The sequence below is a fragment of the Phacochoerus africanus genome, chromosome 11, assembly GCF_016906955.1.
Source record: "Phacochoerus africanus isolate WHEZ1 chromosome 11, ROS_Pafr_v1, whole genome shotgun sequence".
Lineage (NCBI taxonomy): Eukaryota > Metazoa > Chordata > Mammalia > Artiodactyla > Suidae > Phacochoerus > Phacochoerus africanus.
This window is the reverse complement of record NC_062554.1, coordinates 27462582-27486116: the sequence shown is the minus strand read 5'-3', so window position 1 is coordinate 27486116 and position 23535 is coordinate 27462582. Positions and strand designations below refer to the sequence as shown.

At 38.0% G+C, this 23535-nt stretch overlaps 1 protein-coding gene across 5 annotated transcripts; it reads left to right on the top strand.

The window, feature by feature from the left end:
• The first annotated feature begins 64 nt into the window (after positions 1–64).
• Positions 65–23122, top strand: FAM76B (family with sequence similarity 76 member B). Of its 5 annotated transcripts, XM_047751838.1 has the most exons (12): positions 65–171; positions 683–1190; positions 1604–1684; positions 1993–2057; positions 3167–3221; positions 4285–4440; positions 6502–6701; positions 10102–10149; positions 10335–10415; positions 11068–11203; positions 14194–14295; positions 20459–23122. In XM_047751838.1, exons 2-12 carry the CDS (start codon positions 1104–1106, stop codon positions 20546–20548), a joined length of 1101 nt encoding a protein of 366 aa, XP_047607794.1. In that variant the 5' UTR covers positions 65–171; positions 683–1103; the 3' UTR covers positions 20549–23122. The 5 variants fall into 5 exon arrangements, with proteins under 5 accessions (XP_047607794.1, XP_047607795.1, XP_047607793.1 ...); XM_047751839.1 differs by lacking the exon at positions 65–171 and having other exon boundaries at positions 205–1190; positions 11071–11203; XM_047751837.1 differs by lacking the exon at positions 65–171 and having other exon boundaries at positions 205–1190.
• Positions 23123–23535: the final 413 nt, after the last annotated feature.

Sequence of the window (23535 nt, the reverse complement as noted above, 5' to 3'; positions counted from 1 at the left end):
CTGGTGCCCGGCCCGGAAACTCCTGCCACACACCCCCACTTGGACGCCCGCGCTCTGGAGTGCACACGGAAAGGGCAACACGTCCTAACGGACGCCCTGCTCAGCCAATCAAAAAGGCGAACGTCTTCAGGTGGTAGGAGAATCCGCCCCTTCCCTCGGTGACGTCACAAGGTAGCGCGTCGCAAGGGCTGCGCGGGCGCGTAACGCCGAGGGTTCCCAGGCCTTTCTGACAGGGTTTTGCACAGGAACGGACTTTCTCGAGGGAAATAGATGGGCGAAGGGTTGTGTTGTTTCATTGGCAATCGAATACAATGACTGAAATAAAAGCGAACGCGAAATTCAAACACTCCATGTCTTCCCTTGGATTAAAGGCCAGAGAGAGCGTGAGTTTCACTCGGGGACGCCTCTCCAGGTGAAGTACTCACCTTTCGGCCAATAACAAATAGAATTGGGAGGGGCTTAAAAATTTGGTCCAATGGAAGTCAAGGAGAAAAAAGAATAGGGGCAGAGAGTAAACCTTAGCAAACAACTGCCCAATTGGATTGGGAAGCTCCCAACCAAACCTGGGACTGGCTGCTAGAAATAGTCGCCACCGGGACCTTTGGGCGGGGCAAGTTTAAAGTGGATTTCGCGCGCTGAAAGCGTCGCGCTATTATTGGCCAGCGACTTCCTCCCTTTGTAGGAGCTCCCAGCGTTGCGGGGGTTAGGCCTTGGGCGGAGCGGCCTGGTGACGCAGTAGCCTTCCCAGCCAATCAGGGGTGAGAAAGGGAAGCCTAGGAGGAAGCGGATCCGCTGCCGCGCTGCTAAACCGCAGCGAACTATCCTCTTCGTCTTCCTCCGCCGCTCTCGGGCCTAAGCGGGAGCGGCCGGGACGGCGTCACTGGGTGGGCTGGGGCGGAAGTGGAGGCGGAGGGAGACGGCGGCGGCCGCAGGGCCTTGGGCTCTCGCGGCGAGGGCCTGGTGGGCGCGAGGCAGGGGGAGGGGGAGGAGGAGGAGCCCGCAGCCCAAGCGGCAGCGGCGGCAGCGGTGGCTGCGGCGCCCGAGTTTCCCGTAGGGCTCCGCCTCAGAGCGGGCGGCGGTGGAGGAGGAGACTGAGGAGCAGGATGGCGGCCTCGGCCCTGTACGCCTGCACCAAGTGCACCCAGCGCTATCCCTTCGAGGAGCTCTCCCAGGGCCAGCAGCTCTGCAAGGTCCGTGGGCGCTGGGCGGCGGGCGGGCGGGGTTTCCGCGGCGGTAGCCCGAGCGATCTGGGTGCCCGTTGCATTGCAGCCCCTCTCTTTTCGCCGGCGCCTGGGGTTTGGAGCCCTCGCCTCCTCACCCAGAGACCCGGTTATCCTAGAACCTGGGCATCAGCTGGGAAAGCCCCCTCTTCCAGGCGGCCCAGAGGGTGCCGTGCGCCAGCAATGTTGAGGGGTCTTAGGGGTGGGGCTGAGTGAGGCAGCCACCTGTCTATGCCGCAGAGACCCCGGGGTGGAGATGTTTTCATCTCGGTTTTCTTCCTGGTTTGTCCTGTTCTTCCAACGGGAGGCAGGGGACGGTGTTTGCACTTTCTTGCTAGGAACCTGAAGCCGCAAAGCTGATGGCATCCTTCTTCCCTGTCCAGGAAAGCGAAGCGTCTGGCTTGGGAACAGAATGCTCTAAGATTTGGAGCTCCTCCCATCCCATTAAAGCCGGGATGCTGTCTGTGAGCAACGGTGCACAATAATAAGTAGTTTCACATTTAACCAATCCTTGGGATCGGCTTTGACAGCTTTCTTAATTTATCTGTAGCGCGTACCCCTCACATCTAATAAAGACAAAGACATCTATGCCTTCCCTAAGGAATTATGCTGTAATTGACCACTTATTTAGTAAATCACTTAATTGTCTACGTTGGGGGACAGATTGTATTGATGTTTTAGGCATTTGACTAGAATGGGTAAAAATTTTCCACCAAAAAAGTGAAATTTGGGACTTTTCAGATAGAGACTGACATATATTGTCTTATTACAGGAATGTCGGATTGCGCATCCTATTGTAAAATGTACTTACTGCAGATCAGAATTTCAACAAGAGAGGTTTGTATACTGAACAGTTTTTGATTGTTAAAGACAAAATATTGTCTCTGAGGAGTATGTGGGGGTTGCAGTCCCATATTTTATTAAATTTTTTTAATAAAATGGTTTAGTTTCTTGAATTTTAAATCGTGAACCTTTTAGACATGGTAGGAGAATATTGACAAAAAATTAACAGGCGTTTTTACACCTAGACTTTATACAATAGGAAATAAAAAATAAATTATTGCATGGAAAATATACAGACTTGCTAATGAAAAATGCAAATATAAACAGTTACTATTAAGCTGTTAAAAAAAAAAAAGCAGAACATTAGTGCTGACATGGACCTGAGGAAAGGTCTGTAGTGTCACCAACTACCTTCCAAGGGAAAAATCTAGTAACTTGTTACCAGTGGAAGAACAGCACATGTTTTAATGGTGTGATTCCTGTTAGAGTGTCGGTGCCCGCACAAGACAGTAGCCTAAGAGAAGAAGAAATAATTTCTTCACAAGTAGGTGTGAGCATCATAATAGTGGAGAAGGCCCAGTGGAATGTTAGGTTGACACTGATGAAATACATAAATAGTGGCAAGTGTGAAGATTTTGGGACTAGATAAGCATTAGGATTTTTTTGTTTGTTTGTTTGCATCTAAAATACACATAAAAATTTATAAAAATTTTTATGTTAAGAGGAATAAGGTCGGATAATGTACAGCTCTGAAAATATCCTTATGCTTGTATTTTTTGAAAAAAATTTGGGAGTTCTCATCGTGGCTCAGCATTTAACCAACCTGACTAGTGTCCATGAGGACTCGGGTTCGATCCCTGGCCTTGCTCGGTGGAATAAGTATCCGACGGTGCCATGAGCTATGCGGGAGGTCACAGATACAGCTGTGGCATAGGCTGGCAGCTACAGCTCTGGTTTGACCCCTAGCCTGGGAACCTCCATGTGCCACTAGTGCGGCCCTAAAAAGACAAAAAAAAAAAAAAAAGTGGTCTGTGTTAGAGTAAGTTTTAAGTACTACTAAAGCAAATAGTACTCTGTGACTTTATTTACTTTAGTTCATCATTGTGCTAATTACCTCAGAAAGCTGCCTAAATTTCATCATCTATATACAATTTCCTTTTCAGCAAAACTAACACAATTTGTAAGAAGTGTGCTCAAAATGTGAAGCAGTTTGGCACCGTAAGTATGTCTTATATTTTCATTTCATTTCATTGTTATTGGTCAGTGTGTTTTCACAAAGATGAACCTTTAAAGGAAAATGTATTGCTGTGTTCTTAAGTATTTCAAAACACCACAGTATTTCAGGAAAGAAGCTTGCTACAGAGAGCCTGATGGGAAGATAACATTTAAAAACAGTCATAGTATGTGCATGTTTTATACATGTCTGAATTTCAGTATGAAATTTATGATTTTACCCTGTAGAGATTCAAATATAGCCGACAAACTCCTGGTTATAGAGAACCTCCTTACTCATAAAGTTTGTATAATTATACTTTCCCCCTCTTTCAGAAACAGTTTTTATAGCAGCACAGTTCAGGTATTATTCCCAGAAGTTATCTTAGTACAAATTCTTTTCTTATATGTATGTTATAGTCATTATTGATATATTGCAGTCATGATTAGTCAAGTTGCTGGCCGTAAGGCTTTCTAAAGTCTCGAGTTGTCTTTGGAGTATCAAAGAATATCAAGGTATATTTGTTATAGTTATGTTGAATATGCTTGCGCCAATTTTTCTAAGTTGAAAACTCACCTGTAGTAGTTGTTCCTTGCACCATCTATGCCTATATATGATAAGTTGTTAAATACATTTTGAATAAATGACACAGTAATTAAACTAATAGGAAATTAAATTATTAGGAGGTCATTCCTTCTAAATACTGGATATATGGAACTTTTCTATCATTGTATATCTTTACTTTTACTCATTAAAACTTTTTTCACATGTATCTTTTGTGTTTATAACTTACTATTCAACTCATAAATACATTTCTCCTTGTGACCTTATTTAACTATTTAATAGAGTAACAAAGTTTTATGAGTCTAGAAATAAATGTCAGTAAATGAATAGAAACATAATAAATGTCTTTGAGTATGAGAGGGCATCGTACTTGACAGAAAAATTTTTACCTATTAGTTTCCTTAATTAAATTCCCAAGATGTTTCCTGTACACCGGGTGTATTTTATGCAGCAAATTTTTTAATATTTTAAAATGTCTCAAAAAAATATATATCTGTTTTTCAGCCTAAGCCTTGTCAGTACTGTAACATAATTGCAGCATTTATTGGTACAAAGTGTCAGCGTTGCACAAATTCAGAAAAAAAATATGGACCACCTCAGACCTGTGAACAGTGCAAACAACAGTGTGCTTTTGATCGAAAGGAGGAGGGAAGAAGAAAGGTATGTTTTGTTGCTGCTGTAAAGGTCTTCTGGAAATTAAAACACAAACAAGTTGGAAGTTAATATAAGTTATATGTTACTGAGGCTTGATGTAGTCTTTGGGTCCCTGAGAGCAGGTAGGTAGATGGCAGTGCAGGAACAGTACATTTTTCTCCTTTTTGGCCTGCTGTGTAGATTATTGTCGATCAATTGAGATGACTATAGTTGAAAAAATATTCTGTGTTGGCTATTTTGCGGTATTTGGTTACTGAACATTTCGATGCGGGAGAATTACTGTTTTTAAATCCTTTTAGTTAGTTACCCTTTTGCTGGTTACTTGAAGTTGCTGGTGTGGAAAAATACCTGATGGCACATTCACATGTTCAATCAAAGTCAGACATGTGCCTTTTGATTTGGGGCTAATATTTTAAACCATTGTTTGTTTTTCTCCATCTACAGTGACTTAAAAAGTATGTGTATGCGTGTGACACTCCTCTGCTGATGCGCATTCACACAGGCCTCCTGGGCTCTGTCAGTTTCAATTGATTTGCAGGATGACTGTCTCTTTGAGGGGCTCTCCCAGGTCCCTCCACAGCAGTATAAGTACCCTTGTTGCAAAACATGCCCCTCCAGCACGTCTCATGTGAAAAAATAGAGGATAGAAACTTAATTTTTATAAGCTTAGCTGTAATCATTTTGGAAAGAAGTCTTTGTCTCTCCCCCCGACACACATATAATTGACTCCTGTTGCCCGCGATTGTTGTGGTCTATAAAGTGGCTGCAAACACTGAATGAGTGAATATGGAACCCTCGTCCCCATGGGCAGTACAGGATTAGGTTCACATCTGCTTACAACTTGGTAATCAGTTGATCGATACCTAACCTTGTTTTGTTTTCAGTAACTTAATACATACTTAACATTTATTATTATATCTGCATTTCACTCAATAAGTATTGTTGAATGATGAAGTGGAACAGCACTGAACTGTGCCTGAATAAAGCTTCTCTAACACAGGTATTTTCCATATAAGGTCTCTCACAGCCGCCTTGTACTTAGGAACAGTGTACATCCTTTTAGCACCACACTTGGGGGCCATTTTAACAGTGACGCTGCCAATAAAAAACACAAATGTGGAGTTCCCGTCGTGGCGCAGTGGTTAACGAATCCGACTAGGAACCATGAGGTTGCGGGTTCGGTCCCTGCCCTTGCTCAGTGGGTTAACGATCCGGCGTTGCCGTGAGCTGTGGTGTAGGTTGCAGAGGCGGCTCGGATCCTGCGTTGCTGTGGCTCTGGCGTAGGCTGGTGGCTACAGCTCTGATTAGACCCCTAGCCTGGGAACCTCCATATGCCTCGGGAGCGGCCCAAGAAATAGCAACAACAACAACAACAACAATAACAACAACAAAAGACAAAAAAAAAAAACCAAAAACCACAAATGTGAACAATGTAGTACTAAGCAGACTGTGAAAAGGACACTTGTTTACAGAATGAGAGCTGACAAAAGGCAGCAGAGCATCACCTTGTTCAGCCTCAGCTGGGAACATTTGCAGTCTAGCTACACAAATTTTTTTGCTGCTCTTTTGAGTGAGTAAATGGTTACAAAAGTGCTGCAAGTTGATTTTGGGGCGACAGATAAATTTTAGCTAGTAGGTGGTGAATTTGCAAATAGGCAGTCTGCTGAGGAGATGGACTCTGTGTCATTCAGTCTCCTTTTTTCTGTAAATTCATAGTTTTGCTGTATTGGGAAATACTTTGTCATTTCAGTAATTATTCAATAATTTAAGAATTCAGGCTAGTGCTTAAATAAGGTTTCTTTGAAGTATGTCATCAATTTATGCTTTATTTTCCAGTAATAAGAAAATGAGTTTTTCTAAATTAAGTCCATATATCATCCTTCTAGTTCTATGATTCTCTAAATAAGCATTTCCCCAAGTTTTAGAAAAGTCTAATTTTACTACTGCTTTGCAACAATACGTGTGTGTGATGTATAACCGAAAGTTGAGCAGCTTACCTTAACCTGGTTTCACTTACAGCCAGTTTACAGGTACATTTAATCTAATATACATATTTTCTTTAAAAAGGTTGATGGGAAATTATTATGCTGGCTCTGTACTTTATCATACAAGAGAGTTTTACAGAAGACAAAAGAACAAAGGAAGGGCCTGGGATCCTCACATTCAAATTCCTCTTCTTCATCCCTCACTGAGAAAGACCAGCATCATTCAAAACATCACCACCACCATCATCACCATCACCATCGGCACAGCAGTAGCCATCACAAGTAAGTACTCCGAAATCACGTCTTCTGAACTCCTCCCTGCCGTTTCAGTGCTGCGTGTTGGTGTTTAACTTTCTGTACGTACTGGCTACGTGCTCGTCTAGTTTCCATGGCACATGGTAAGCCTCTTAAGTGACTAGGGCTGTTTCCCCCCTTTATTCGGTGTATAGCATTACACATGATGAGTGTGTTTAGCTTTTTACCACAAATATAAAGATAGGACACTTAGAGGATTACAGCATAAAATTATGATTATATAATGAAGTCAGAATACAAGTACATCAGAGTTAATTAATACTTCCTTGATTCATGTCTTCAAAAGCATCAATATTCTTTTTCTGTTCCAAGAGTTGTTGGGATTTTACTTGTAGATAAATTATATTTACCTCGGTTACTATTCGCTTGTTTCAGTTAAAACAAATTTAAGCCAGTGACTAGGAAACGTATTTGGTATTTTTGGGAGAACAGATTATAACACTATCCTTTGTAACCATGATAGAAGCACTTTAAGTCTTAAAGTTTCCCAGGGTGAGGAATAATCCTTTTAATTAGTGGTATTTTCCTTTTTTAAAAAACACAGACAAGAACTCCATTCAAATATAAACGACTTGATTTTTAAAGTGTCATGGGGAGAAAAGTTATATAGTTGTAATATCTTAAATTAACCCTTTGGGTATAAAGTTTTTTGTTTTGTTTCTTTTTTTGTAAGTGTGATTTTAGCCTCCATGGACAAATCAGATATATTAAAGTGCAAATTAAACACAAAAATTGAACCAGAAGAAAGAGACATGATACACACTAATTTTCAGAATTTGTTGTTTTTTCCCCAAATTTCTGAGTCTTTTTAAAGTTCTAGATAGATAAAACATAGTTTCATTTACAAAAAAATTGATGCCTGCCAGTTAGGAACACATGATGGTATATGTGGAATATAAGATAGTTCTGGAGTTCCTATCGTGGCTCAGTGGTTAACGAATCCGACTAAGAACCATGAGGTTGCAGGTTCGATCCCTGGCCTTGCTCCGTGGGTTGGGGATCTGGCGTTGCCTTGAGCTGTGGTGTAGGTTGCAGACACAGCTTGGATCCCGCATTGCTGTGGCTCTGGCGTAGGCCAGTGGCTACAGTTCCGATTTGACCCCTAGCCTGGGAACCTCCATGTGCCGTGGGAGCGGCCCAAGAAATGGCAAAAAGACCAAAAAAAAAAAAAAAAGTTCTGTCTGATTAACAACATTTGATTCTAAATTATAGGTAAGCACAAATTTTATTAGATTACGAGGGTTTGTTGAGGCACTGATATTGTTTGCTTCTCTAGCAATTTTTCTACCAGCCTTTCTGTGTTGTGCTTTCTGGATGTAGCAGCAGTTGACTGAATAGTGACTTCTGATATTGCTCCTTTGAAGAGATCTTGTCCTGTCTGTCTCAGAGTAGCCCAGGGAGCAAAGGAACATAAGTCTTCCTGGTTTTTGCTTCTTGCTTTAAGAAAAAATAACTACCAGGATGGTAACTATCAGACCTACTCCTAAGACTCAGCTGAAATGTCCCTTTCCCTGTCCTTTGCATATGAATTTAATTTAGCATCATGGGAAAGGGCACACACCGATTATGTTAATAAAGATTAAATTTTGTGACAGTAACTTAATCTTTTGAAAGAATGACAGGTTTCAGAGAAAGGAAAGGGAAAGAGAATGGATTGATTTTATTTTCCTTTTGATTATTTAAGAAATGCAAATACTATTTTACCTTTGATGAATAGGCAACAGGTTTGTGGAGCCCTATCTTAAGTTCAGTAGATAAGGATGGTTATAAGGAGCATACATATTGTGATATATAGTGATGGGGACTGGGGGAGGAAGAAACTCACAGCAATATGGATCCGGGAGTACCTGCCTCAGAAAGCTAATGAGATTCCAAGTGTTTCTGTTAAATCATCATTAATGTGATTTTTCTCACTTTGAGGTCTGGATAGTGCTATTAATTCACGTGTGATTATATGGCTTGCTAATGCTTTTAATGAAATTTGTTAAGGAAACAAAACGGCAGCTGAATTCCTCAGTAGGATTGCTCTTCATTGCCACAAGTAGGGAATAATTCAGGTTGATAGAATGACAGCTGCTGTTTCCCCAACTTTTTTATTTGTAGCTGATTCTTAAGAACATGATTTAAAAACTTACACAGCTAAAACAGTAGTAAATTTTATACACACCACACAGTCATATGTACATACTTCTAATGTATGTATACTAGCACTGTACCAAATGTTTTTACATATATGACTCGTTTAATCCTCATATTCCCTATAAAGTATGTGTCATAGCTGTTTTACAGATAAGGTAACAGGTTCAGGGATTTTAAGCAACTTGCAAAAGTCACATAGTCCAGGTCTTCTGATATTGCTTACATTGTACATACAGTAGTTTGAACTGCATGGATCCATTTCTATACTCAAAAATTTTAAAACTAAATACTTTTCTACAGTTATAGTTGATCTGCGGTTGATTGACTTTGTGGATACAGAATGTCCCATATGGAGGGCTGGCTGTAAAGTTATGTGCAGATTTTCAGCTGTGTGAAGGATCCTGGCCCCTAAACCCCCGTGTTGTTCAAGGGTCAGCAGTATATGTGGTGTCCGGTATATAGGAGATGCTGTACATACGTTGACTAGATAAGCTGGAGGTTAGTGAAGGCTTGGCTGGTGTGAAAGTACAAGAGAAAAGTATGTACGGGTGGTAGTGAATTAAAAAGTGGCATAATGGAGAAGTAGCAGTATTACAGTAGAAATTATAAGTAAAAGTGAAATCAGTTGTTACTGTGAAATTCCCCAGTATTTTTAGCATGAATTCCCCAGAGTACAGCCTAACAAAAGATTGGAGCTTTGGAAAGGATTCTTAGGAAAACTAGGAAAGAAAGAAATTCAAATATTTCCTGGTTCAATTTGACATATTAATCTGAGGAACTTGAGTTAACCTCAAATGAACCTCCCAGTAGGATTATTGGGAAGGCCTTACCTTTAAAGATAAAACATCATCTGTCTGAAATAGTAAGGGCAACCTAAGTTACGATGATTTTCAGACATACCGACCCTGCTGTGGTGGTTTTCGTAGTCATATACTGTAACGCTTAGGATGGTATTAAATTGAATTATGAAAGACCTGATTAAAAAGAAAATTAAGCCCCTATCAATATACCTTTATTAAAGAACCTAAGATGGCTAATATTCCTTTACTTAACATTTATCTTATTAGAATGTGATTCACTCAGTATATTAAAAACTTAGTTTGAATACGTTTTTCTCTGAACAAAAAAATATAAATATACATTATTTGATTCTGTTGGGAAAACTGATGTTAATATGTTGATGTATTAAATAATTGTTGTTATTAGATGTCGTTTGTATTTTTTTCAGAATCAGCAACCTAAGTCCAGAACAAGAGCAGGGACTGTGGAAACAGAGGTAAATATGTTTATTTTCTGAAGTATTTCAAAATGTATTTTTAAAAATGTGAAAGCCCTTAATTTTGTTACTTAGGCTTAAAAAAAAATCGACGTTCAATAATAATTTAGGGGAAGAAGAATAACTTTTCTTTTGATGCCTTTGTCCTTTTTACTCTAATTATTTTTATTAATGTTTGGTTTCAGCCATAAATCCTCTGCAACAATTCAGAATGAAACTCCAAAGAAAAAGCCCAAATTGGAATCTAAGCCATCTAATGGAGATAGGTAAAAATGAATTCCTTTAGTGCTGTGAAAATTTAACTCAGTTGAACAGTTATGACTAATTGCCAATTATTACTAGGTAGAAGAATAGAAACGTGTCTTCTACATTGACTTCTTTGAGTCACCTAGAAGAGTAAACATAATCAATTAAAATTTTGAACCTAATTTTGGCAATAAGAAAGTGGCACTGAACTATGTTGTTCTATTTGGGGCATAAACTTGGGTTTTGAAAAAAAACAAATCTGAATAGAGAACATTTCTCTTTTCTTAATTATTCTTCAATGAAACACAGATCTAATTGTGATATTTGAAATTGACCTGCTTGGAAAATGTTTTTAGATTTAAAGTATTATGAGAGTGACTGTTTTAGTTCATTAGCCAAAAGTTTGCTGATGTTACTGTACAAATTGGCTGCCTATTGCTTTACACTAGAAGTATTGACCCCCTAAAAGCTAATACTGAATTATATTTCTGCAGGTGTATGTAATGTGTGCCATTAGTAAGGTAATTTGCCAGTTGCATCCATTTCTGTCAGGTACATATTTTTTTGCATTAGCCTTAAGGATGTTTGTGGAATTGTCTAATTTATGCAATTTGAACACCTGCTGATTTTCCTTCCACTTCATTTAACTGTGTTTTACTTTTTTCTTTTTAGTAGCTCTATAAATCAGTCAGCAGATAGTGGGGGAACAGACAATTTTGTCCTTATAAGTCAACTGAAAGAAGAAGTGATGTCACTTAAACGTCTCTTACAGCAGAGAGACCAGACCATTTTAGAAAAAGATAAAAAGGTAAGTACATGGTTCACTGAAGCCTGGCAATATTACATCTTGACTCTTGCTTGATTGCAAATTTTGTTAGACTTTCTTTAATAATTTGGTAATGTGTGTTGTGCATGATTGTGGTAAGACACAGAAGCCCAAATCGGATCCTAAGCCATTTAATGACAATATGTTAAAATGGTCTTTCAGAATTTTAGTTCCAAGAATTATTTGAGAGCTAATTAGAATTCTAATAATTTCTGAACACTGGATTTCAGTAAACCTGTAATCTAAAAATAGATCTAATGTCTTAATTTGAAAATGAGATGTAAATGTAATATTATGCCAATTCTTTTGCTATAAGAAAGTAATTAAGGTATAGTCTTTGATATAGCAATTATGTATTTATTTCAATCAAGATCAAATAGCTGGTAAAAAGTACTGCTGTGGGAATTTCTATGTGGTAGCGATTAACAATAGGTATCTAAAATAGGATATGGAGTTCCCGTTGTGGCGCAGTGGTTAGCGAATCCGACTAGGAACCATGAGGTTGTGGGTTCGGTCCCTGGCCTCATGGCGTTGCCATGAGCTGTGGTGTAGGTTGCAGACGCGGCTCAGATCCCGCGTTGCTGTGGCTGTGGTGTAGGCTGGCGGCTACAGCTCCAATTCGACCCCTAGCCTGGGAACCTCCATATGCTGTGGGAAGCGGCCCTAGAAAAGGCAAAAAAAAAGACCAAAAAAAATAATAATAATAAAATAAAATAGGATATAAATATACTTATTGGGGTTTTTTCAGTTAGATCAAGGGAAATATCCAATATGTCTGTTTAGTGAAAAGTTCTAATACTTTGTGCACTTGATCAGAATTTTACCTGTTTGGGCCTCAGTTTTCTCATTTTTAAAAATGAGAGTATTAACACTGTCTTAGGGGGTGACGGTTGTGATTAAATGCAAATGTAGAGTGCCTACTTAGAGCTCCTGGCATGTGTAAGTGCTCAGAGCTGCTATTCCTGGGATTCGGTCATCTTTAAAGATAGAACCTACTTATGTATTTGTTTTATGGTCCTAGACTCTCTGGTATTTCAAACATATTATTGTAGTAGGAAAACTTTAAAAACATTCTTTTAAAATTAATAAGACATGATTGTGACTACATTAGTATGTAGTTATCTCTGAGTATCCATAGTAGTATTTGAGTCTCAGTTTGCTTTTACTTCTGGCATTTAGATAAAAAATATAACTTTTATGTTACATTTTCGCACACTTTAATAGTTACTGGATTTAAATTTATTTTAATACATTTGTTCCTTACTTAAAGCAAATTCATTATATGAAATTTAAGATTGATATATAAGATTAAAAATAGGATGGTTAAGAGTGTCCCACTGTTAGTGCAGTTAGTTGGAAGTTTTCTGCTTTTGATAGTTTCCCTTTTTTCTTAAACACTAATGGGGATAGAAATTAGCAGTGCTCTAAGGAAAATAATTGTAAACTTAAAATAGCTATGTACTTAGAACTTTTCCTTATAATGTTAATATAAGATGTCACGTTATTTTCATGAATTTATTTCACCTTATTCAGTGACTTGTAGAGCCCACCACGTACTAGACGGTGAGGATAAAAAGATGAATAAATAAGGTATAATCCTTATTGTCTAGAAATTCATAATCCAGAGGCAGCTCACAGTGATGAGAATATCATAGTTTATCTGATGTGAACAGGCATTTCAGAATAGGAATTCCTTTGTCATACAGAAAGCAGAATTGAGCTATTCTTAGAATTGGACAAAAGCAAGGGCTTTTTATTCAAAAAATTAGAATATAAGACACTGTGACTTCCTTTTTCTCCCTTGCCGTACTTATTTGTTTACTGGCTACTGGGTAATTACAGAGAAGAACATGCAAACCTTTAAAGCTTACATAAGGAAAACCATTTAAAAGTAACCAGAAGCTTTCTTCCACCTGGTTCTTAGAATAAAATTATATAATACCAACTTATTTTTGAGTGTGAAGACATGAGATTCTATATCATTATGTATGTCATTTATATATATGTAAAAAGTTGTCATGTAAACTGTCTTCCTCAACCACTAACATTTTTCTTACACTTGTCTAATTCAACAGAAATTTTAATGTAACCCCCTTTCCTTTCTCATTCCATCTTGTATTCCTGGGCTTTGTTCTCCATTTTTACCTCAAATCTTAGATGGTACTAGATACATAATTCTGGACATAAATTTTAAAATAAAAGTAGGGTAGCTTTTGGTTGATAAGACTCTTCCTCTATTAACTTGCCTGTTGTGAAACTTTTCTTTGATCATTGAAAGGTTATTTTAATCTGAAACCAGTGTTACTGTTTACTTTGTTTATATATAAGATGAGGGGGTTTTTTTTGTTTTTTTTTGTCTTTTTGCCATTTTTTGGGCCGCTCCTGCGGCATATGGAGGTTCCCAGGCTAGGGGTCTAATCGGAGCTGTAGCCGCCAGCCTACGCCAGAGCCACAGCAACATGGGATCCGAGCCGTGTCTGCAACCTACACCACAGCTCACGGCAACGCCGGATCGTTAACCCACTGAGCAAGGGCAGGGACCGAACCCGCAACCTCATGGTTCCTAGTGGGATTCGTTAACCACTGCGCCACGACGGGAACTCCAAGATGAGGTATGTTTTAATTGAAGCGTTTTTTCAAGGTATTAGCCATTGAGCTTTTCTTTTCGCACAACAGTTGCCAAACTTTGCCCAGTGAAACCACCTTTCAAAAGAAACAAAAAAGGCAACTTCTCAAAAATTTTACTGATGTTTCATTATTATCCTTACTTTATATTAGTGTTAATAAATTAGATAGAAGTCATCATTTCACAAAATACATTCTAGATAAGTTTTAAAGCTCACTGCTGTTAACATTCTCCCCTTTTGTAATGAATTGAGTTTGTCATGAAGAATATTTACAGTGATGTGTGTATATATGCATATGTACAAGCATATACATATATATGTATATGTATTTTTTTAATCTTTCAGTTAACTGAACTTAAGGCAGACTTTCAGTACCAAGAGTCAAACTTGAGAACAAAGATGAACAGTATGGAGAAAGCTCACAAAGAAACTGTGGAACAACTTCAGGTAAATGAGATTATGTAAATGGTAGGCAAGGAGGGCTAAACTTGGTTGATAGCACTCATTCTCTTAGACTAGTCTTGGTATCTCTACTCTATGCATATTTAGTGCATGTTCAGCTTTGATTTTGACTTAATAATAATGTTTAACATGCTCCCATTAAAAGGTGCTCCTTGAAATCCTTGATAGGGGGTTCAGTAGATCAATTCCGGAAACTTTTGCTTAAAATTCAAATAGAATTTTCAGAGGAGGAGATCACTAAAGTATGTTCAATTGATCATTGGATGAAAAGCAAAAAATAAAAAATCAGATTCATGAAACTAAGGTAAAAATAAGGTCTTTAGTACATTGTGCAATTATTCTTCCTATTTCCTCCCAGACAACAGGAGGGGAAGTGGGGGTACAAAACTGATTTCCAGGGACCTGAGTAGAGCCAATTCATGCTTCATGCAGTGATGCAAGGCCGAAGAGTGCACTTTGACCTCTGTACTGTTTTCAAAGTGCCACACAGGGTTCTGCTGTATCCCCGGCAGGGAGCCTAGGGATGTGGCCAATGTTGGAGTACTGCGGGGTCTACTCAGTAGGGTTTCAGTATCCAGAACAACTGAATGGTGATGTCAGGAATCACCACAGTGACCTCTGTGTGAGGTCTGGCATGCAGAGATGGAGAGCATCCAACAGAGATACAGGTCATTCCCATATTTACACTTTTTTTTCACCAAGCCTTTGTAAATTTAGAAATCAGACCATTCTAAGTTAATTACATTCTGACATTTGTAAAATTAATCTTTGGGAACAGGATTTCTAAAGGTCAAAAGTTTTTAAGTCTTGAAAGCCTAGAAGAGGAGTTCCCATTGTGGCTCACCGGGTTAAGAACTGACATAGTGTCTGTGAGGATGCAGATTCAATTCCTGGTCTTGCTCAGTGGTTAAAGATCTGGTATTACTGTGGCTGTGGTATAGACCTCAACTGTAGCTCTGATTTGACCTCTAGTTTAGGAACTTCCATATACCGCAGGTGAGGCCCTTAAACCAAACCAAACCAAAGCCAAAACAAACAAACAAAAAATAGCCTGGGAGATGATAGCACACAGACTTGAGGCTCTTGATACGGGAGAGTGCAGCTTGGGAAGGAAGGAATTAATACTGCCCCCCCCATTCTTTTTAAACATTAAACACCAAGGGATATTTGCTATTCCTGTCTTTGGATTTGTATTCTTCATGCTTTATTGAAAGTAGCTTAAATTGAATAAGATTGTAAAGTGGATTTAGGAACCTGTTGAAATTCAAGATTGATGTTGCCTAGTCTTTTTTTTTTAAGAAAAGGTCTTTTTTATTGTGTGTCCATGAAAACAAAGTCAGGGTAGCCTTTGGTTAAAACTCCCTCCCTCCCCCCCAACGCTGATTGAGTTGACAGTGAACAGAAGGCATGTAATGACAACAGCCTTGTTCTCTCCAAGAGAAGGAGAAGGGTCTTGCTCTCCTAGGCCCTAAGGCTCAGAGGTGAGCAGAGCTAGGAGGCTGCAGAGGAAGGCCTGCATGCTCATACCCACCATGCTGCAGAGGGCCTGAGCCTGCTGCCTCCCTTGCAGGACAAGGCAGGGGAAGCAGTCATTACCCCTGCCCCAGTACCCTCAAGCTCAAACACTCAGATAAGTCCCAGCCTCCCTCCCCATCAAATACTGCTAAAGCAGTCAGCTGGGGCTTCCAAGGCAGTCAGCCAGGACTTCTAAGACCGGCTGGCCCCAAAGCCACAAAGCCAGACTCTCAGGGCTCTGCCCGGAAGGGGTTGCCATCCTCAGCCTGCATGGAGTAGTAAACAAAGAGCAGGAAGGTAGCAGAGACCAGGAACAGGGGCATTTGGCCCCAGAGTGGGACCTGGCAGCCCTGCCCAGACCAGCCCCAGCGGCCTGCTTTTCTGGCCGAGTGGCACGGTGGGTGAGCCCCAAAGTAGGGGAGATTTGAAGATAAACCCTTTGTAGAACTTCACACATAGCAGACATTAAAGTCATTTGTTGAATGAGCAGTGATTTATGAAATGTCCATCTACTCTCTGTTCTGAGAGACCACCCCTTTTGCAGATTAGGCTTCTTGTATGTTGCTGTTTCTCATCCACCAGCAAGTAATAGTTTTATCTTGTTTTACTCATTCAGTTATTAGTGCTGAATGATTCATAGAAACAAAGTCTTGTGCATTTTGATCTCTGGTTTAATGGGATGGAGCCAAAACATGAGTAAATCCAGAATGATGTAACAGAAAAACTGTCAACACTACTTAAATATGATAAAACTTAGTACTTCTCACTGTTTAAAAGAGCAGTCCTTTGTTTGATTTTATAATTCTAAGCACAGGCAAACTTTTTTTTTTTTTGTCTTTTTGCCATTTCTTGGGCCGTTCCCGCGGCATATGGGGTTTCCCAGGCTAGGGGTCTAATCGGAGCTGTAGCCACCGGCCTACGCCAGATCCACAGCAATGCGGGATCCGAGCTGCGTCTGCAACCCTCACCACAGCTCACGGCAACGACGGATCCTTAACCCACTGAGCGAGGCCAGGGACCGAACCCGAAACCTCATGGTTCCTAGTCGGATTTGTTAACAACTACACCACGACGGGAACTCCTAAACTTCTTGTTCACATCTTAGCCTGATTGATAGCTTAAGCCTACCTCTTCTTGGTTAGTAGCTCAAGTTTCATATAATAGAATAATAACTAATAATTATGTAGAAGTAAATATTTTCAACATAATTTTACATAAGCTGTCTTATTTCCTCTGGACATTAACTTTGAGTTATGTGCTGTCCTCCTCTTGCAAGTGAAACTGTGGTCACATAGTTAAAAGTGACAAACCTCCGTTTTCTGACTCAGATTTAACTTTCTCCTGTTCTATACTGGCCCCACCTGCTCAAGTTTTCCACGTCATCCTTGTTGTCAGGCCACTTCCCGATATCATTTGTGTTATTGCTGATAACGTGGTGACATTCTGTCCCAGTAAAGTACCCTGTTTTAACCCCCCTCCCTTTAGCAACCATGTACCAGTAAGGTTCTCTACCTAAACATAGTGAAATATTTTTCTTACCTTTTTGTGATAAGAAACTGAACCTTGAAGCAGAAAATTTGCTTGTTCTAAAAGCTCTCAAATCATTTTAAACTACCAAACCTGGAAAATAAGCACTGAGCATCACAAGAAAAAAATTGTCCAAAATACCCAAACAAATAAACCAAAAGACCCAGTCAACCAAATAGAAAACAAATTGTCTCAAACATCAAGAATACCAAATAAAAAATAGATTTTATTTAGGCAATAAGTTGATAAAAAGGGAAAAGGAACTAACATTTGAGTGCCTGCTATATACCAGCAACTGTGTTAGGCTGTTTTGTATATTTGATTAGTTCTTTCAACTCCTTTTGAGGGAGATGGTGAAGTTTCTGTTTTACATATGGGAAAATAGATGCCAAGATAAGTTGCAGAGCCAGGATTCAAGACAGGATCTGCGTGATTGTTTTTTTTTTTTTTTTAGGGGTGCATCTGTGGCATATGGAGGTTCCCAGGCCAGAGGTTGAATCAGAGCTGCAGCTGCTGGCCTACACTACAATCACAGCAACGCCAGATCCAAGCTGCCTCTGCGACCTACATACACCACAGCTCACGGCAGCACTGAATCCTTAACCCACTGAGCGAGGCCAGGGATCAAACCTGTGTCTTCATGGATGCTAGTCAGATTCATTTCCTCTGAGTCATGATAGGAACTCTGGGATCTGTGTGATTCTTAATCCACATATTCCTTCCTTTAAGTCAGCATTTCTAAATATTTTCACTTAACTTGTTTAAATAAGAGTTCTTAATTGATTTTTGCATGGTGCATAATAAGTAATATTTGGATAAAAAATTTTAATGCCTATATATTAAATATTAACTCTAAAATATATTTTAAAGGTACCTAAATAAGAATGAGACAGACTTGGACTTGTCTCCATTTAACAGCTGACACACTGTTAATTCTTCTTAGTCTTTTCTTCCATAATTTATCAGCAAATAAATTTATTAGTGATGTGATTAGGAGACTGAATATATACATGCAGATTGAAAATTAGCTGCTAAAGAATTAAAAGGAAAGACGTCTTTCAGTACCTAAGGTTGAGTTCTTGTATTTCATATTTAGACTATGAAAATTATAAACTCATTGATTTTCTTGTTTATTTCTTAATGATGAGAAAAGATAATTATAAAATAACTGGCATTAATAATTAGTATGTCACTGTAAATACTTTGGTAAAATATCATTTATAAATCTGCAGAGATCTCTGAGGCCAGTTTGCAGGCATTTCCCTTTTTCTTAATGCCCTTCATTAATTTATATTTAAAATTTTGTTTCTTAAGACGCCTTTTTTTAGTGAGTCTATTACAGTTATAAATTAAATAACACATAGCTAACAATAAAAGGAAAACAACTTAAAATTACCATGATCCTGGGACTGGTCAGCCGAGCTGTACACCAGTCAGTCATGACTGTGCGGACTTGACTTCCATTAACTGCCAGGCATTCTCATCAATTTGTCTTCAGAGTTTCTCAGACTGTTTAATCTTAAAGGGAAAATTAAAATCCTTTGAAATTCTTGATGGTTTTCCAAGTTTGAAATTGAATTTGAAATCAAAACTCTTAATTACCGCCTTAATTATTTAATAACTGTTGAATAAAGAAATGCTATTAATCATGCAGTGAAACATAAAATGATTTGACTTGTAGATGTAAGAAACTTCTTGAATATTTGCATTTTGGAGGTCATAGGTATTAATTAGGGAGAGTTGGACTGGAGAAGGGTGGGGAAGTGGAAGTACAAAGCCTGGAAAAGGTTTGTATTTTGTGAAACTGCTTTAAGATGGTATACTGAGAAAGCAGAGCGTTTGCCATATAAAGCCTAAAATTAAAGTAGAAGCTGCATACTGGGGTTAAAAAAGTCTAGATAAAAAAAAAAAAAAAACCCTGAGACCTGTGAAGGGAAGAGGTTTTTCACGTATAAACCAGAGGACATCTTTTGAAATTGTGTTATTTTTAGAGTAGTGCTCAGATTCCAAACTATTTTAAACTTCCTCCCTATATTGGCTCCAAAAGCATTTGTGCAATAACGTATTTGTATGTATGGAGGGTCCTTTATTACCTACATTTCCATAATTAAGGGATTAATGTAGGGAGACAGATGCAGTCAAAATCTGAAAATATTCACCAAAGGCCCCCATTTATACTTGCTTCCTCACTACGCACTAGTGACTGTCATAGTACCTTGGCTCGAGAACAGGGACTTTGTCATTGGAATGATGAGCAAATTCAGTTCAGATTGATGGCAAAGTGAAATCTTTAATCTCTGAAGAAAAGTTTCATCCTTTCATGAAACTTAAAACAATGATGATGTGTAACTGCCCAAATTACATTAAAGCCAGTACCTAATGATTGTATGGCAATTAAAGAAAGACCTGAAAGGGTGGGTCTAACGGGTGCTTAAAAAAAAAAAAAATAACTTGAATATTATTAAGTTAAGAGAGTGGTCCCTTCAGCAAAGTGTTAAAGTCGATATTTTTGGGAAAAGGACCTCTTAGGCTTGTTCCATAAATAGGTAAGCATCAAAATGAAAGACTCTGCAGTCTGTCTGGAAATAGTCCTCTCAAATCACCACTTGAGTTATTTGATCGTATTAATTATAAAATACTTATATTCACGGTTTTCATTTCTTCTTTTTTCTTTTCTTTTTGCTTGTAGCATGTGGAAGTTCCATGGCCAGGGATCAAACCCATGCCACAGCAGGGACAACATAGGATCCTTAACCCACTGAGCCACAAGGGAACTCCTTGTTTAATGTTTTTAAGATAAAGACAAAGTTTTTTCCTTATTTAAAATTTTGTCCATCTTTAAAATAGATTCACTTTAAGTTGCCTTTTTTGTAGCCAATGTCTTAGGACCACAGTTATGTTAGTATTGATATTTATATAAAGGGGGCTGACAGACAATCTAGAATCATCCTTCTACATATCCAGTAGTAAAGAGATGAACCTAAATATATCAACTCTTTTATTTATTCTGATTCAATGAATATTTTAAGTAGTCTTCTTCAGCATGACTTACTATTTCAAATACTTTTAATTGTTTAATTGTTTTAAATGTTTTTGTCTCCCACAGGCCAAAAACAGAGAACTACTCAAACAGGTCGCAGCATTGTCAAAGGGTAAAAAGTTTGACAAAAGTGGAAGCATATTAACATCCCCTTAGAGAAAGTAGTTGTTCATTAGTGTTTCTGCTGAAAATGTAAAATTTGAAAAAAAGAAATTCTGTGAAGCCCTTAAATTTAGTGTGTAGTGGAAAAATATTTTTGCACACCAAATGAATTGGTGTGTTTCCTATTCACTTTTGTAACTGATAACACAGCATTTTTTTAAGTTGTAAAACATTCAAATAAAACTTCAACTGGTTTGAAGTAACTTTTTAATTATTTGATATCCAGCAACTTTTTTTTGCCAGCAATAGTATTAAACAGCTGTCAAGGAGTGCATGAATAGTGCTCTTTCTAAAATGCAACATGCAATAATAGAGTAAGTATGGTTTTAAGAAGTCAGAGCAGCAGGGGTTTGGCTTTGATGTTTATTTTACACGATGATCATTTCAGATAAAACAGTTTTCAATTTAGAAATACAGAAACTTTTAAACAAAAAAAGTTGTGAACACTGGTTTTTTGGTAGTTGTGTTTTTACTTTTCATTGACATGAATTTAGGAGAGAATCATGGTGCTTTTATTAAATGGACTTCAGAGTATATGTAAATATGTTTTTAAAAGTTACATCGTTAACATTAGTAAACTAGTATTTTCGTTATTGGTGTAGGACTTCATGTTTATTGTACAGTATCCAAGGTAAAATGTGTTTGTTTTGTAAAAACTACTGTAGATTTTTACTTACAAGTGCCTTTTTGCCACCTAATGTTTTTATTTATAGGAATGCTGATCTTTTGTACATACTATTTGTTTTAAAATCATGTTTAATAAATGTTTGTATATAAATGCATATGTACAGAAGCTATTTCAAAAGGAAATCAAAATTGCTAGTAAAAATGTTTGAGGTTGCATTAAGCACTGATATGCATCTAGACTTTAGATGATTTTGTTGTTTGTTTCTGTGTGATGTGGGAAGCTGTTGGTCATTGAATTCATTGAATTATGTCAAAATACTTCCCCAAAGATTTAATTTTAAATCACTTCTGATAGAGTAATTTTATTTTTAATGTCATATGGCTTCATATTCATATTTTGTGAGTTACATGTTTTACTTTATTTTTCTTTAATTAAAATTTTAAGAAATTATAGTTCTGTAGTGGTCCATATATCTGCTTTACCTATAATATGTGGTTATCTAAGTTAATATTTATGTACACCATACTTAATTTGTAAGTTTAAAGCAAGTCTGGAAAAAATTAAATATCTTTTAAATCAGTCTGGGATTACCTTTGAATAAATTGGAATCTACTGTAAGATTTAGGCACTATTTATAAGAAAATTATATCAGAGTTTTTTAAAATTGTCTATAAAAGATTAAGGTAGGGTGGGATAGGTTAGGAAAAGTTATTGACTAATTATATTCTGATCCAGTGTTTTTGCCTCCCTGCAATAGAATTGATCTCCTTAGTTAAGGCCAGTTCAGACTTTCAGTTCAATTTTAAAGTCTCAAGTATTGCTAGGTAACTGTATAGAGTAGAAGGGCTCCTTCTCTTAGGCATTTATGGGCAAATACAGATTTGTTTAGGTAAACTGTTATTAAACTTCTTGGTTTTGAAGATTTGTTTTTAAACAAGCATTGATTATGAATGTTGTATCAAAGATCCTCTTTCCTCAGAAGACGGAATGACTGTAATAATTGTTTTTTAACATGACATGTTTTAGTCGATTACTCCTATAGTGACTTGTTACAAAGTGACATCAAATAATTCTTTGTCCAATTTGAAAACATATAATCTAGGGCAACTTTCAAGTGATAGCAAAATAGTCAGCCAGACTTGGAAAAATTAAACCAGTTTGTTTTTATGATGTCTTCATGCAATAATCTTCCTAAATTTAGTACTCTCTACAGGGATGGATAATGCCTTCTTAACACAGATTTTAATGTTTTTGCAGGATTTACTAAATTCATTATATAGTCTTAACCTTTCTTTAAAATTTATAGTGTTTGTATTCTGGTTTCACAGCTATTTGTCGGTCATAGTGGTCAGTATAAACTGTGTTAATAGTTCTTTTTCCTTGTTGGAGCTGCTACAAAAGAAAGGTGCGCCTTCCCCAATTTTAGGTAACAGATTAAAAGTTGAAATTGGTCTAAACAATGAAGCTTTGTAAATTTTGAGGCTAAAACCTTTTAGGGGCTTCACAGTATTTAGTCCTAATTAAATGCCATCTCTTTATTCCATGAGCTGATTTTATAACTTAATTATTTTGCAGTTGTATAAAGTAGTACTTGAGTCCCAGTCCTGGATCTGTAGTGTTATTGACATGAGCAGATATTCTCTCAATGTGGACTTGTAAGGAGATACTATGGTGTGCCGTATTGTGCTTTTTAGCCTGTTTTCAGCTATGGATTAGCATTTGCCAGTGAGGGTCATTTTGGCTCCGGTTATTTATGTATTAATAGCCTGTGAATATTGCAGTCCTTTTTAGATGGTATTGGTCTAAATATGCATTCCTCAGTGAACCTGTTAAGCTGTTCATATGTATAGACTATTGAAATACTGTACTTATGCTCATCTGACTGTTGACATTTTGTACTTTTTTCTAAATCCAATATTTCACAATAAAAACTTGTCAAAAGCTTTGTATTGGTTTCCTATTGCTGCTGTAACAAATTACCCAAATTTAGTGGCTTAGAAACACACAGATCAATTCTCTTACAGTTCTGGAGGGCAGAAGTCCAAAACCAGTTTCACTGAGCTAAAGTCAAAGTGTGGGCAGGGCTGGCTCTAGGGGAGTGTGTTTCCTTACATTTTCTGGCTTCTGGAGACATATTCTTTTTTTTTTTTTTTTTTGGCTGTACCCTTGGCAAGTTCTTGAGCCAGGGATCAAACCTGTGCCATAGCAGCAGCTTGAGCCGTGCAGTGACGACTGCAGTCCTTAATCTGCTGCATCACAAGAGAACTCATAGAGCCCCATTCCTTGCCTTTTGTGGCTCTTAGCCCCTTCCGCCGCCCCCCCCCCTCCTCTTTCAAAGCCAAAAAAATAGCAT